The sequence below is a fragment of the Ceratotherium simum genome, chromosome 11, assembly GCF_057802395.1.
Source record: "Ceratotherium simum simum isolate JZ-2026a chromosome 11, ASM5780239v1, whole genome shotgun sequence".
NCBI lineage: Eukaryota > Metazoa > Chordata > Mammalia > Perissodactyla > Rhinocerotidae > Ceratotherium > Ceratotherium simum.
Genome location: NC_141910.1, coordinates 29356553 through 29372751, shown reverse-complemented (window position 1 = coordinate 29372751; position 16199 = coordinate 29356553). Strand labels below are relative to the sequence as shown.

Below are 16199 nucleotides of genomic sequence, written 5' to 3'. Positions count from 1 at the left end.
AACAAGAGTGTTAGAGTGAAGTTTTTTCACCAACTGTATTAGTCAGGGTTCTCCAGAGAAACAGAGCCAGTAGGATATACATATACATATACTGTATGTATACATGTGCATATACAAAAAGAAGATTTATTATGAGGAATTGGCTCACACGATTATGGAGGCTGAGATGTCCCACTATGCCGTATGTAAACTGGAGACCCAGGAGAGCTGGTGGTGTAATTCAGTCCAAATCCAAAGGCCTGAGAACCAGGGAGCCAATAGTGTAAATCCCAGATGTGATGTCCCAGCTCAATCAGTGAGACGGGGGAAAAAGGGGATGAATTCCTCCTTCCTCTGACTTTTGTTCTATTCGGGCTCTCAAAGGATTGGATGATGCCCATCCACATTGGAGAAGGCAGTCTGCTCTACTGAGTCCACGAATTCAAATGCTAATCTCATCCCGAAGCACCCTCACAGACACATACAGAAATAATATTTAATCTGAGCACCCTGTGGCCGGTCAGGTTGACACATAAAATTAACCATCCCACCAACCGTATTTCCACTGAAGCTCATCTTTGTCCTGGTCTGTCCAGCTACCCACCTGCCTTGCAATGTTTCTTTATAAAGATCACACGTACCTTCAGTGCTATGAAAACACTTTCTTCAATCAATTTACCAGAAAAATATCAATTTTTCATTCACTGCTAGTTTGCTGGTGGTACCAGTTCATCTGTGCTCTCTGACCTCCAAACAGTCTAAGCTACCCAGTACACCTAACTAAGCCAAGCCTCATTTTGCATCTACCTGTTCCCAGGTAAATATGCTGATCTACTACAGAAGTAGGTTCTTGTTAGATGTGCAACTATAATGGTTGTTTGAGTGGTTAAGCTGTTTTTTATTCGCAAATTTGTTTTTGTTAAACTGCAAATGTTAGAAAAGATTAAAGCAGAATGCAAAATTTTTGTATGCCCAGAAGTTGATGTGACATAACTTGTTTAAACTCTTTATTGCTTGGTAAGTTAAGCTGAAAAATCATGAGAAAAGACAAGGATATCACAGTATAATATACTTCATTTAAGTTTATTTTGGGGATTGAATCTCCCTGGGTGCAAAATCTATAATAAGAATAAGGATATTTAATGTAATAACCTTCTAAATATTATTTCCTTGTGAACTTCATTGAAACACAGTGAATTGAAAATTTCTAAGAAAATACAATGAATTATTCAGTATTTTCCTCAAAAAAGAAAAGACTTTTCTAAGAACAGTTGGTGTATATAAGTTGCCAGAAAGGAAAACTAATAAAGCCAAGAATCATAAGCTTAGAACAAGAATAAAGATCACTGTTCAGTAAAAAATATCCAATATGTTAAGCTTTTTACTTTCCAGGTTTTGTAAAAATTAATCTGGATTTTAATTATTGTGGAAATCGATGTCTATTGAACAAAATAGGATAGTTTTGTTATATGAAGTATCTAAGTTACTCTTAATGATAAATAATGATGTTTTCTGCTGGTAACAATCATTTTTAATTATGATGTTAATTCCAATTCATTCAGTAGGAGTCTATAAGATACCAGAAACTCTGCCAGGCTTTGAGGCTGGTCCTGTTCCATAGGAACCCATGTTCTAGCTGGGGGACCAGACACAGAAACGTCCATCCATGATCCAGGGTTGCCACGTGCCAACCAATGTGCTAAAGAAAGTGCAGGGGACACACAATGAGAATGTGCTTAATCCTGCTAGAGAAGTAGGGGAGAGATGTTTCCAGAAAATAATGTAGTGATATTATACATTATCATCAGATTTTCCAGTCTACTATACTTGGGAAGAAAACACAGACAAAGCTGCTTTACCCAAAGGGGAATCCTTTTCACGCCGGGTGGGTAACTTGTCGTTTTGATGTGTATATAATTCTTCCCATGTGTGCCTTCGCAGGGTTTTGTAACAGGTGGAAAGGACGGCATCGTGGAGCTCTGGGATGATATGTTTGAAAGATGCTTGAAGACTTATGCCATTAAAAGAGCAGCATTGTCAACTAGTTCAAAAGGTGCCACTTGCAAATATGCACTAGAAATCTTTCTGTTCATAGAGCTGGAAAAGATAGTACTAACATTCTTGGAAAACCATTGCCAAATCAATTCTCTTTCTTTCTTCCACATTCAGAGCTCTCAGCCCCTGGTGGAAATATCAAGGATGATTGCCTAGTACCTAATACTTTGGAACTATAAAAACAGAGTTTATATAACTGTCAATCTTTTTATTTTTTGTTCTATTAAATACAATATTTACAATATTAAATACAATATGTCCCCCCTTCCCTCAGGCTTACTATTGGAAGATAACCCTTCAATTCGTGCCATCACTTTGGGACATGGACATATCCTGGTGGGAACAAAAAATGGAGAGATCCTGGAAATTGATAAAAGCGGCCCAATGACACTGCTTGTTCAGGTACTATCTTTGTACATATTCTAAACCACAACTCACATCGGAGCCGGGACTAGGGTGAGGCAAGAGGGGCGCTTAGGGTACAAAATTTACGAAGACACTCACTTTCAGGGTCGTGCAAGAGCTGTATCAATTACCGATTGATGTGTAACAAATTGCCACAAATTTAGCAGCTTAGAACAGCACACATTTGTTGTCTTATGGTTTCTGTGGATCAGGAGTCTGAGCCCGGCTTAAGTGGATCCTGTGCTTAAGTTTGGGCAAAGCTGCAACAAGAGCCAGGGCCGTGGTCTCATCTGAGGCTCAGGAAGGATCCAGCTGAGGAAGGATCTGCCTCCACAGTCACTCGGGTTGTTGGCAGAATTCAGTTTCTTGTGGTTGTAGGACTGAGGGCTTCTGTTTCTTGCTGGCTGTTGGCCAGAGGTCACGTTTAGCTCCTAAAGGCTGCCCACAGTTCCGTGCTATATGGGGTTCCCTAATATGGCCACGTGCTTCCTCAAAGCCAGCAAGGGAGAGAGAAAAAATAGACACTACAGTCTTATGTAATATAATCATATCATCACATACATGTAATCATGAACATCTATCCCCTTTGCCATACTTTATTTGTTGGAAACAAGCCACAAATCATGACACACTCAAAGGGAGGTGATTACGCAGGAGTGTGAAAACCAGGAGGATCATGAGGGTCACCTCAAGAGTCTATCCATCACAGTTTGCTCTCTGCCCACCAATTAGTCATGTCCCTACCGCATGCAAAATACATTCCCCACCTCCCAAGGTCCCCAAGAGCCTTATCCCATTACATTATCTTCTAAAGTCTGTAATCTCATCATCTAAATCAAGTCCAGGTATGGATGAGGCTCCTTGGGTATAGTTCCTCTTCGTCTGTCAATCTGTAAAACTAACAAGACAAGTTATCTGCTCTGCACACACCAAATATACAAATGTCTCTGTAGATTTTGTGCCTCACTCTAGTCTCAGCCCTGTTTACGTAAACACGTTACATACTCCTTACCCTCCCACTCCCCTCAAGAATAATATTCAGATACAAGCAGATTAAAATAAACATTAACAAAATCCTCAAAGATCAAAGAAGTGGTAATATCCCACCTGAGGGGGTGGTGGTATGTGGAGGTGAGCAGAGAGTCCTGCCCGATGTGGTGATGGATGGACCTTGTTTATAGATGGAAGGGGCACAGGGAGGGGTGAAGGTGTGTTCAACAGTTGAAGTAAAAGCATACGCACTGATGATGTCAGCTTCAGGACTTCTGTGGGTCCAGTGGAGGAGCTTCGCCTCCTTCCCCTGACACGATTCATACCTGTGGGCTTGCTGTGTTAGAGATGAACTCCAAAACCCCACTGAGAGGGGCCCTCTGATTTGCTACACCCTGGTCTGCATGCACATCATGGCTCAGAACACTGTGAGGTTTTAAAAATGCGTGTGCTCGAGCCCCACCCTGGATAACCTGAACACGAATCTGTGTTTAAACAAAAATTCTGTGTTAAAAACAAACCTCAAAAGCGCTCTTGCTGACTGTGTCAGGCCGCAGGGTTGAGAACTCGGCTGGAGACGCGTCCTTGAGATGTGACTTGTTCTCCAGCTGCTCTTGCTTTGCTTGTTTCCTTCCAAACGAATTTCTTTTCCTTTCTGGCCATGACTTCTTATTTAATTTTATTGAAAACTGTATATTTCCTTTTAATCTTTAAATTTGAGACTTTAAATTGTTTCCATACATGCTATATTGCTAAATATTTTGTAAGATTTATGCTATGATATGATTTAAACAATACTGTAAGATTTAAGTTATAGTTGAGCTAATTTTGTTTAAGTATGCTTTAAACTTGGCAATAAAGACTTTTCACTTTTTTGCTCTATACAATTCTATTCTTTCCTCTATTTGTTTCTATTGCTCTAGTAATAAAAATAGTCACAGGTACCATTTATTGAGCGCCTACTATGTGTCAGGCAGTACTCTTGTACAAAATTGCTCATCTCCACAACAGATAGGCTCCGTTGAAATTGTTTTATAGATGAGGGACCTAAAACCTGGTAAATTGCCCACAGCCACATGCACAGAACTGCAGAGCTGGGTTTCAAACCAAGGTTTGTCAGATACCAGAGCCCTTTCTTTTTCACTATGACAGGCTGGTCCCCAAATGTCTCTTAGCACGGAGACTGCAGGAAAGCAGTGCAGAAGGTGTGGTCCCCTGAGCTATGGGCGGGCGGTGCGGCTGGTGGAACCATCTTCTCTCCTTACATGTGTACCATTCTTTTCCTTTTGTCTCAGCATCTCTCTTTCCTCTTCCGGCCTGTCACTCATTTGCTGTTTCCCCTAGATAAAACTCAGTAGTTCAATTCAATCAGTGTTTCTTGGGCTCCTGCCGAGATCTGCCCTGTGGTATGTGCTGTGCGTGGTGGAATAGGGGTTCCTGCTCTCTGGGGGCTCAAAGTCCTGTTCTGAGAGAGGATAGACACTGAGGGAAAGTTAAGAAGCAGTAGAGGCAGCATGATTAAGACCATCAACTCTCTTACTGTGGGAAGATATCAGAACCACTTTTCCAGTGTCAGTAGCATGGCAATCCAATGTCACTTGGAATGGACTGCTTATTTTTTGAGAGAAGGAAAGCTAGTTTGGGGGAGGAGAGAAATGACATGAGGTGACTTCTGAAAATTCCCATTGTAAATACTTTGAATATAATCAGCTCTCAATTATTATCTCTTTACCAACTCTTTATTACAGCTCTATGGGTGATCAGTAGGAAAGTAAGATCCCATGCTCATTTCCTTGTGCCACTCAAAATACTTCCAGCCTGCCTTGCTCACTGTCCATTCCTGTATTATACAGGAGTTAAGATAATCAGATTAAGGAGATATAATTTTTAATATATGAGGCAATGGTTTGAAAGGGTCTCAGAGCCCCACAACTCTGTCTTTAAGCAAAATTTACAAAGGGACTTGGTCTGTAAAAGAGATCCAAGCAGATCCGGTCTGGGAGGCAATGGAAGTTGCCCTGACCCATCCTCTGACTGTGACCTTGGGGGTGGGAGGCTTCTGAAGGGAAGAAAACTAGAAAACTAGGGACGTAGGGTGCTCCAAACCCAATACATTCAAAAACGATATCCCCACCCTTCAGCCCTTCTCAGATATTTGAATATCAGCTGTATTTGGAACATTGTATTTTCTGCCAAATTACTGTTTTGCTCAAACAGCTTCCCAGTTAAACCGGAATCATCCAGTTTCTCTTTGGAAAGCCACCTGTTCCCCAAAGCATTCCAACTAAACACCTTTCGGGTGTCTGTGCATAGTCTTCTTTTTTGCTTTACTAAGCAGAGCCTTTTTATAGTTAGCCACTAAAAACAGAAATTCCATAAACAATCTGGCCTGTTTTATTGCTCTGTACACTAATCTATTCTTTACACTGCTTTACTGAGTGATAAATTATAGGAATCAGATTCATTTTCTCCCTAATTGTTCATTTTTTAATACTGTTTTATCTCGGTTATTATTCTAATAAGTGTATTTGTGATAAGATATAGGTATGTGGAATTGGTCCAATGCCTATTAATTAAGCAGTTTTCTGACGTTCACTGGATAGAACAGTTTGTGAACAAATGCTGAACCTGAGCTGTACCCAGGACACGTGAAATGAAAATTTGGCTCTCTTTATTTCTGTGCTGCCAAATGCTGTACATTCAAAGGATGAAAACTGGATTAACAAGAATATTGCTGTCCAGTTCCTCTGACAGAGATAGGTGGTACCTCCATCTTTTGGAATATGGTTTTATTGAAGGAAGTGGTTTGTGTCATTGTGATCAAGCAGTTTTGCAAGGAGGTACATATATACTGTGTTTATTCAATGTCAAACAACAGGATAAACGGAGGGAATTTCATTATTCACCCAGATGTTTCTAAATGAGAAGATGTTTGGCATCATATAAATAAAACTTCAATGAGTCTGTATTTTGCATTCCAAATGAATGCTTTAGCATTTAAGTTTTAGATTTAAGTTCAGATGAAAAAATTATTCGGTGCAATCATTTTGGCTCAAAGAAGCTCAAACTGTGTTTATTCATATTTGAACCTGTTTGGAATATTCTTGGGCTGAATATGCAGCACAAAGCTGCAGAAAGGCTAGACAAGAAGCATGAACCGAGTTGATGTTGCCCCATTTCCTCTCCCACAGGGGCACATGGAAGGAGAAGTGTGGGGGCTGGCAGCTCACCCTCTCCTGCCCATCTGTGCAACAGTGAGCGATGATAAAACACTTCGCATCTGGGAATTATCTTCCCAGCACCGTATGCTGGCAGTACGGAAACTCAAAAAAGGTACGTGACATCACCTTACACATCTGGAAAAGTATTCACAAATAACAGAATGTGTTGGATTTATTCATTTATTCAACTAATATTTACTGAGAGCACCTGTTTTAGGCCCCAAAATATGCTAAGCAATGCAAATTCAATGTTTGTTGCTACAGTTATAACTAAGCACTTGTAGAATTATTCCAGAAGGCTGGCCTGATCCATCGGTGCCCAGCTCTATTATTCACTTCATTTTCCTTGTACTGCACTGCACAGACATTTGCCACCTGGGGGCAATATGTCCTTCCTCTTCTCAAGAGCTGTGAAAGTCAGTTGAAACACATCAGCTTGTGAAGAATACTGTTTATCTTTGTCTAACAATCTCCAGAATTGATTTTATTAGTGAAAAACAAAAGTCAGCTATACAAAAAAAAATACTTAATATCAAGAAATGAGTAAATATGTATTGAACACCTATATGCACTAGAACTAAAAGATATAGCAAGAAGTACAAATTCGGCAAACATTTATTGAGTAGATTCTATGTGTCAGGCACTGGGGATCCCACGATGAGCAATCCCGTCTCTAGTGTCAGAGAAAGACAAGATTTGAACATAGTCCCAGCAACAGATGGTCCACTCAAACTGGGTAATTTGAGGAGAGTCTAAAAACAGGACTATTTGTAAAGGGGTGGATAGGGTGTTGAGAAATGACCAGGGATAGTGCAGCGCTATGCAGCTAGTAACAACTGGGTACCATTACCAGCCTTGAACCTGAAGGGGCGAGAGGAGGGAGCAATTGCTGGAACCTTGCAAGTGAGAGCTACGTGAGATGACAGCCTGACAGGAGCTATGACCATCAGCCCAGAGACTCAGCCAGCATGCAGTGACCCTGCAGGGAGGCAGCTAGGGGAATACATACTCCAACTTCCCTATCCTTCCTTCCTTCCTTCCTCCCGTCTCCTACCCATGCTTCCCCTTGTCCAAACCCAATCAGAAGCCAGAGGGCAGGGGAGCCGCTTGATGCAGGCCAGCTCCAGGCACAGAGAAGGATGGAGAGTGGATGTGGAGAGACAAACCGAAGATATCTGGTACAGACAAAGTACTATGGAGGCTCAGAGGAAGGCCTGCTGCAGGGATGGCTTCATCAGGAAGGAAACATGAGAGCTGAAGCTTAAAGGATTTGTGAAAGTTCTTAAGACAGGAAAGGATGAGATGTGGGGGTCTGACTCTAGAGTATTTGTAATGAGTAGTTTTATAAGCAGAGAGACATGGGGAGTGTATTCTAGGTGGGTAAAATAAAAACGGTGTTGAGACAGTAGTAACAAGATTAGTAGTAACAATATGGCTAATATTGCTGAGCCAGCAACTGTGCGAGCAATTTGTGTTTGGTCTTCATGGGAACCCAATAAGTCAGGCCATTATTATTACCACTTCCAAATTAGGAAACTGAGGCACAGAGCGCTTAAGTTGTTTGCCCAAAGTCACACCACTAGTAAGTGATGGAACTGAATTCAAACCCAGACGGTGTGTCTTCGGAGAGCCCACCTGTGGTCACTGTGTGATGCTTCCTCCCTCCGCCATATTCTCTCTCTTTACCCTGGATTTCTGGGCCTTAGTAAGTGGTGGAGCCAAGACTCAAACCCAGGTCTGACTCCAAAGCCCATGCCCTTAACCCCTACAGGATTGACTCATTTGGCCACTACTTTATATTGGGGAAATGATAGACCAAGTCCTCATTGTGAGTGACTTGAATATCAGACAATGGACTTTATTCACTATGTTAAAAATTAGTTCAAAAGAGCAGCTACTAACATATCTTAGATAAGATTCAACCTAGTTTACAGCTGTTGTCTCGGTGTAATTATTAATAGCTCTCCCTTTCACTTTCAAAAGTATCCTGGTTTGTACAATAAATTATATGGTTAACCTAATCTTGATGAGGCAGGCTCATCTTTTTGTTCTCTCAGCAGTAGCACCATGCCTGACTCATAGTAGGTAAATAACTGTTTGCTAAGTGAATGAATGAATGAGTGATGTAATTTAGATGAGGCAATTTTAACGTTATTAGTATGAACATAGCTTTCAGCATACCATGAACAGTGACTGAGGGGTGTGTATGGAAGCTTGGTTTGGAATGCCTTAGCACGAGGCTGCATGACTGTCCCATCCCTGGGGCTATGTTTACCAATCTTGACAATAAGAATGGGGGGCGGGGAGGGGCGCATATTCTTAAATAGGATTCCTATTAAAACTACCTCCACAGAGTTCATACTCCTCATTCAGCAATGTTTCCCTGTGGCCCTACAAAGCAGTAGAAAACATTGTTCACGTAGCACCGTTGACCCATGCTTATTTTTATAGACACCTCTTGAGAGAATGTTGTCCATATCCCCCCACTCTTCTCCTAAGAGAAGAGATAGGAACAAAGTCTTTCACCTCTAGAATTATGCATTGTGATCCATGTATCAGATAATTGGAGTCACTAGAGTAGAACAACAAGGTTCTCTAAAGCACATTTTGTGTGTAAGGCATGATTTAAAAAAAAATAGTTTCTAGAAATTTTATTACAGAACTCCCATTCTTAAGTATCATCTCTTCTTCTCACGGGAGCAAAGATGCTGGTTATATTAATCCTTTGAAAATCCCAGATATTCAGATATTAAGAAATAAATGGATAAAACTCAAAGAAATTAAAAATGTATTTTTAACATTATGATCATTGTCCTTGGGTGTGGAGGGAAGAGATGTTTTAAATTATGAAATTGTATTTCTTCTCACGAGTAGTGTTAAAGACACAGTCACATGTCCATGCATAATGCACATATGCAAATTTCTCCATCTTTTCATTTGGTTTGTTTGATAGTAAAGTCATGAATAATAACAGTTTTCTTTGTGGATTCTTTTATAGGTGGAAGATGCTGTGCCTTCTCCCCTGATGGGAAAGCCTTAGCAGTTGGCCTGAATGATGGGAGTTTCCTGGTGGTAAATGCTGACACTGTTGAAGACATGGTCTCCTTCCATCACAGAAAAGATATGATCTCTGATATTAAATTTTCAAAAGGTGAAGATGACAGCAAACACTTTAAAAAATGTATTGGGACAAAAAATTACAAGAGTGGACTATTTTAAATGCTTCCTTGACCTTTCCTCCATTTTAAAATGCTAAGTTCCTGGCAATAAATTCCCATATAAAATGTTTTGGTGTTAACTACACATTTTTCTGTATAGATACAGGAAAATACCTTGCTGTGGCATCCCATGACAACTTTGTGGATATTTACAACGTACTTACAAGCAAAAGGGTTGGCATCTGTAAAGGTGCTTCAAGTTATATCACACATGTTGACTGGGACTCTAGAGGTAAAGTATATTGTGGCCTTTAAAATGTAATTTTTGTTTTAAAAAAGTCAATGTCCTTTCATATATTGTTTCCAGAGAGAACAGCAGTTGAGTTGTAGAGAAAAACAGGGGAGGAACCCACAACAATATAAATGGTTGTAATTTTAGAACCCAGAGGCAGCTGCTAATAACATTTTGAGTATTTTTTCCATCTTTTAAAGATTTTATTTATTCAGTTTTTTCCCCCCAAAGCCCCAGTAGATAGTTGTATGTCATAGGTTCACATCCTTCTAGTTGCTGTACATGGGACTCGGCCTCGCGTTGGACGGAGAAGTGGTGCCTCGGGGCGCTCCCGGGATCCGAACCCGGGCCGCCAGCATCAGAGCGCGCGCACTTAACCGCTAATCCACGGAGCCGGCCCATTTTTCCATCTTTTAAAATTATTATTATTGTTATTATTAATTCAAGCCGTTGAGTTTTAAGACAGCTGAAGATATATGATGCTTTCTGTTACCATAGCAAGCCACCACCTCACCTTTGGGTTCGGCATGCTGTGTCCTTGCGTCTCCTACTGCTTTCTCTTTTCCTACCAGTGCTCCACCTCCCAGAGAACTACCCAAGAAATCTCAAGCAATTTTCATCCTTCAGTAGAGGTAGAAAGCTACATTCAGCTCATCTAAAGTTTCTCTGCTCTCTAAAACTCCCAACCTACCGCCTACCTTCTCCAAGTCATGCCCCCAAACACCATGGGGATATGTCTATTTATTTATTTAAGAGATCTAGCTTCTACCAAAGGCAAAGTCTTAAGCCAGAAAATGTGGAGGATCCAGAAGTTAATTTAGTGAAGGAGACATACTTGTACCTGAATAATACAAGAGCAGAAACTGGGCAGTAAGAAATGGTGAGTCACAGAGGAAGTGGTGAGCAGGGGCTCAGAATGAGGCAAGTCATAAGCACCCAGGGTAGAGCACCAGTGCTATAGGGTGGGTCACTTTTAAATCCCATCCCAGGGACTTGGCTGGTATTACAGTTTGGGGCAGGCATTTAGGAGTGGGCAGGATCCCAGTTTTCAAAGAAGTTTTAGTCCACTGTGGTAGCAAAGGACGAAGCCCAGTGGTGTGCTCTGAGGACACACCTCCCAGGGGCATCTGTGAAGCTTCACAGGAGTGACCTTTAGATGATCTTGAAAGATGAACAGAAATTCACTAGATGACGAAGTCTAAGAAGAGCATTCCAGATAAAGAGAACATGGTGGGCTAAGACATGGAGATGGGAAGAACAGGGGGAATTAAGAAATAGTAGGGCCGGCTCCGTGGCTTAGCGGTTAAGTGCGCGCGCTCTGATGCTGGCGGCCCGGGTTCGGATCCCGGGCGTGCCCCGAGGCACCACTTCTCCGTCCAACCCGGGGCCGAGTCCCACGTACAGCAACTAGAAGGATGCGGACCTATGACGTACAACTATCTACTGGGGCTTTGGGGGGAAAAAATGAATAAAAAAAAAAAAAAGAAATAGTGAATGATGCTGAGTGGCTGATGGCTCCAAGAGTGGCGAATGCAGAGAGGCAGACGGAGACAGAACATAAAGGAACTTTTACGTCAAGCTAAGAGGTTTAACGCTAAACTTTCTGTTGCAGGCATTAGGTAACTCTGAGGAATTAGGGTTGGGCATTCTCTACTGTCTCTACCAAGGGGGGGTGAGTGACCCTGCCATAGACTGATCCTTCTGCCAGGCAGGCATTTAGTTGTAACTGTACTTGCTGCCCCGGAATTTGGAAGTCATTTAAGCTTTACAACCTGCAGGTGTTTTATGTAGTGTACTATATGGGAAGAAAGCAGGCCATTTATTGTAAGAGGTGCAAGTCCCATCAAGGGCAAAGGGAGATCAGATAAGTCCCTTTCACTTTCATGTCCGGATTGTGCCGGACACAGTGCCGAGGGCTTAGGCTGGCATTTGTGATTGGGCAGGATGCCGGCCGCCTGAGAGTCATCTAGGGACCTGTGAGGCTGAGGGGGTTGGTGGAAGCAGCCGCTTCTCAACCCCCTTCTTCGATATTCTCTGCTTTATTGCTTAAGAAAAAAAAAAGCAGTGATTTTCCCCCCTATTTATTCTCTGGCTAACATCACTGGATACACCTTTTTGGGAGAAAGATTTAGAACAGTCAGGGCCAGCCTCATGTATACATAGAATAGAGTACAGTAAGTGTTATTTAGAATCACACACATGCTCACACACACACACTCACACGCAATACCTGACACAAGTTGTGAAATCCCACCACTACAATGACCATTAAAGGTTAAACCCAATTGTTATTTATATATTAGGGAGTGAATGGCTAAGAGAAAATGGGACATATGAAGAGTAAGTTTTGATTGGGAGGATTTCTTTAAAATTGTTTTTAATTGTGGTAAAATATACATAACAAAATTTACCATCGTAACCAGTTTTAAGTGTATAGTTCAGTGGCATTAAGGACATTCACATTGTTCTGCAACCATCACCACCATCCATCTCTAGATCTCTTTTCTTCTTGTAAAACTGAAACTCTATACCATTAAATAATAATTCCCCTTTCCCCCCTCCCCCAACTCCTGGCAACCACCATTCTACTTTATGTCTCTGTGAATTTGAGTACTCTAGGTACTTCATATAAGTGGAATTGATAGTATCTATCTTTTTGTAAATGGCTTATTTCACTTAACATAATGTCCTCAAGGTTTACCCATGTTGTAGCATGCGACAGAATTTCCTGCCTTTTTAAGATTGAATAATATTCTGTTATATGTATATACCACATTTTATTTATCCTTTCATCCATTGATGAATACTTGGGTTGCTTCCACATTTTGGCTATTGTGAATAATGCTGCTATGAACATGGGTGTACAGTTCTTTTGGGTATGTACCCAGAAGTGGGATTGCTGGATCAAATGATAATTCCATTTTTAATTTTTTGAGGAACTACCATACTGTCTTCCACAGCAGCTGTGCCATTTTACATTCCCACCAACAGTGCACAAGGGTTCCAACTTCTCCACATCCTCACCAACACTTGTTATTTTCTGTTTTTTCTTTTTAATTGATGGGAGCCATCCTAATGGGTGTGAGATGGTATCTCATTGTAGTTTGATTTGCATTTTGAGAGGATTATTATTATTTTTTTATTATGCAAATGTATAGGCCCTTTGTTGGATGCTAGGGATATAAAGAAGAGTAAGTCCCAGATGGAAAGAACAAGATCTTGGCCAGGATCAGTGAGTTGCCCCATGGAGGGGCCTGGGTGAAGGTCTGTATAAGGGCCCTCAATTTGGAGCCATGACTTTGCAAGGAGAGAGGCAAACCTCATTATTTCCATAATTCTTCCCAAAGCCAGCCTCTGTGGTCCAGCCAGAGCTGAAGGTGATGGAAAAGGCACTGGGAGTAAGGAGGCCAAGGTCTTTGAAAAGCTACCTCGCCTCTCGTCCTACATGGCCCCTTCAGTCAGATGAGACGGTCAGACCAAATGGTTTCTATGGACTGAGAGGAGAATAGAATGCTTTTGATATTCAGGGAAGAATTATGCCATCTGGAAAATAAGAGCAAGTGTGCCCATGAGTCTTCTCTGGTTTAACTCCAATTTCATTGCCATGAGACATGTGTCATATTGATATTCTTGTGCTCCTGATATCCCGGTTCCCTGACCTCAAGCATGTGCCCTGCTGCCTCAAGACTAGCCTAGCTTTTCACAGCAGGCCTCAAGAGTTTGGCAAGGATAGAGAGCAGAATTTAGGAGCAAAGATGGGTTTCATTCCTTTGATCCTGTCAAAAATAGTGAACGCATTATCTTGTCAAAAATAGTGAATACATTTGCCAGAGCCAGCTGGCTCGTCAGGGGTGGGGAATGGCGCAGCCGCCAGCCTCAGAAGCCTTTTGTGTCCATGGCAACCACAGGTCCTAGGAAAATCAAAAAGCGCATCATTGGGCTTTTGCAGGAACATCAGCTACCCCAGAATGAAAGCCCCTGCACAGAATGCTTGAGAAAGAAAGAAATATATGGAGAGAGCTAAAACATGGAAGGATATTTTCTAGCTGCTATTAGCTCATTTCCAGCAATATCAAGACTTTAAGATCTTTTACCAATTAACAGCTTGAGCCATAATAGGATATTTCATTTCTATTTTCATTACAAAGACATGATATGTTTGGTACAGTTAGTACCAATTTTTGGAATTGTTCTAACTTGTAAGTTATATAGCAACTGGGATGATATGTATGAATCATTTTGTGGATTATAAAGCTCTGTGCACCTGCAAGATGTGTGATTTATTATACCTGCTTAGTATTGAGGACATCTGTCTCTTTCAATTCTATTATTCTGTGTGAGTAGACATTTCTAGTCAATAAAAATATCAGGATTCTGAAAGAATAGGTTTGCTGTTATTCAGGGGCAAATTATACATGGCTTGTACAGACTTTTTACTTTTTCCTTCTGCTCCTGCCCTCAGAATATTTCAGTGGTTATATATTACAGAGCAGCAGGCAGTGGAAAAAAAGGAGCGGTGACCTAAATATTTCCTCTGTGCTTAAAAAAAGACAGTGTAGTAACAGCAGTAAAGAAAATTTGGGGGGAAAAACACATGCATAATTCCACCTTCCTAACACAGCGTGGTTGGGTTTTAAAATTTTTCTTCATATCCTTGGCTGCAAAGAACAGAAACCCACTCAAACTAGCTTAAATTTAAAAGTAATAATAGGGGCTGGCCTGATGGCATAGTGGTTGGGTTTGCGCGCTCCGCTTCGGTGGCCTGGGGTTCGCTGGTTCGGATCCCAGGCACAGACCTGCGCACAACTCAGGCCATGCTGTGGCAGCGTCCCATATACAAAGTGGAGGAGGATGGGCACAGATGTTAGCTCAGGGCTAATCTTCCTCAGCAAAAAGAGGAAGATTGGCAACACATGTTAGCTCAGGGCCAATCTTTCTCACCAAAAAAAAAAAAAAAGTAATAATAAAGGATGAGTTTATTGGAAAGATATGGGGATATCTCATAGAATCCAAGAGCAGGAAACAACATCTCCTGTGGAGCTGGCTTCAGTAGAGAACTGGAAAATGCCTAGAAACCAAGCAGGCCCTTCCTCTCCTCCTCTCCTGCCCTCAGGCGGCTCGTCTCAGTGTCCACTGCTTTCCTGGGTCTGGTGTCTGCTTTTAGCCCCTCTCTCTGCACAAGCAAGCTTTCCCTAATTCATTTGCATATGGCCCAGTCTCCGTTGCCCCAAAACGCCACCCTCATTCTCAAAGTCCACATCTACTCCCAGCTAGGCACCCACTGATTCAGCCTCCCAGATTCCAATTTCCCAGGAGAGAGAATTTGATTGCCCAGCCCAGTCCCCAACCTAGCCCCTCCTGGGTCAGCATCCACCTCCAGAGCACAAACATGACCACAGGGGCCCAGCCCTAGGTGAGAGCAGTCCTCACGGTAGAGGCACGGGTTAGGTAGGTACCCACAGGTGTCCACAGTGCTGCACAGCCTTCTGGTGCATGTTTATTGTGGTTAGATTTTCTCATATTTTTGCAATCAAAAAGTACTTCACTTAGCTATTTTAATAGTTTTTGGGTTTTTTCCTTTTTTTTTTAAGTAAAGTATGATCTTTGAAACTATGGTGTAAAGTGAGTTGTTGGGATTATCTGCGAGTTACAATCCTTTGATTTCTCTAGGATCTCATGGCCAAAAATCATGTAAAATTAGCCACATTCAAAGAATGTTTTCATTGAATCGTTGAATCCTTTTTCCAGATCCTTTGTTATTTGCAGACACTCTTGAGAATCCTAAAAATATGCTTTGCAGATATATTTAGTTCATTGGAAAAATATTGATTACTCATTTTCTTATAATGCTAAATAACCAAAGGTAATTTAACTCCCTTTTTTCTTTTCTCATTAGTGTATGTTCAACCATAAAGTCAGGAAAATGGGCCTATTTCAGAGAAAACATTTTCAAATTCACTTGCTCCTCACAGCCAAGGCAAAACCCCCTCATCACTATGTTATAATTCAGCAAATTAAAAATGATTAAGGTTTTCAGTTGAGGAATGAGAGAACCTTGTTTTTAATAAGTCACTTAGAAATAGACCTGTAACTCCTGAA

General features: G+C 41.4%; 1 protein-coding gene across 6 annotated transcripts in view; it reads left to right on the top strand.

Moving 5' to 3' along the window:
* The window catches only part of EML6 (EMAP like 6), a 267083-nt gene that overhangs the window by 192455 nt on the left and 58429 nt on the right, over positions 1-16199 (top strand). For all 6 annotated transcript variants that reach the window (XM_087436765.1, XM_087436763.1, XM_087436761.1 and 3 more), the window contains 5 exons: positions 1921-2032; positions 2309-2436; positions 6621-6762; positions 9649-9801; positions 9969-10100. In XM_087436765.1, coding sequence (XP_087292891.1) covers positions 1921-2032; positions 2309-2436; positions 6621-6762; positions 9649-9801; positions 9969-10100 — 667 coding nt within the window. The remainder of the gene's footprint in view (positions 1-1920; positions 2033-2308; positions 2437-6620; positions 6763-9648; positions 9802-9968; positions 10101-16199) is intronic.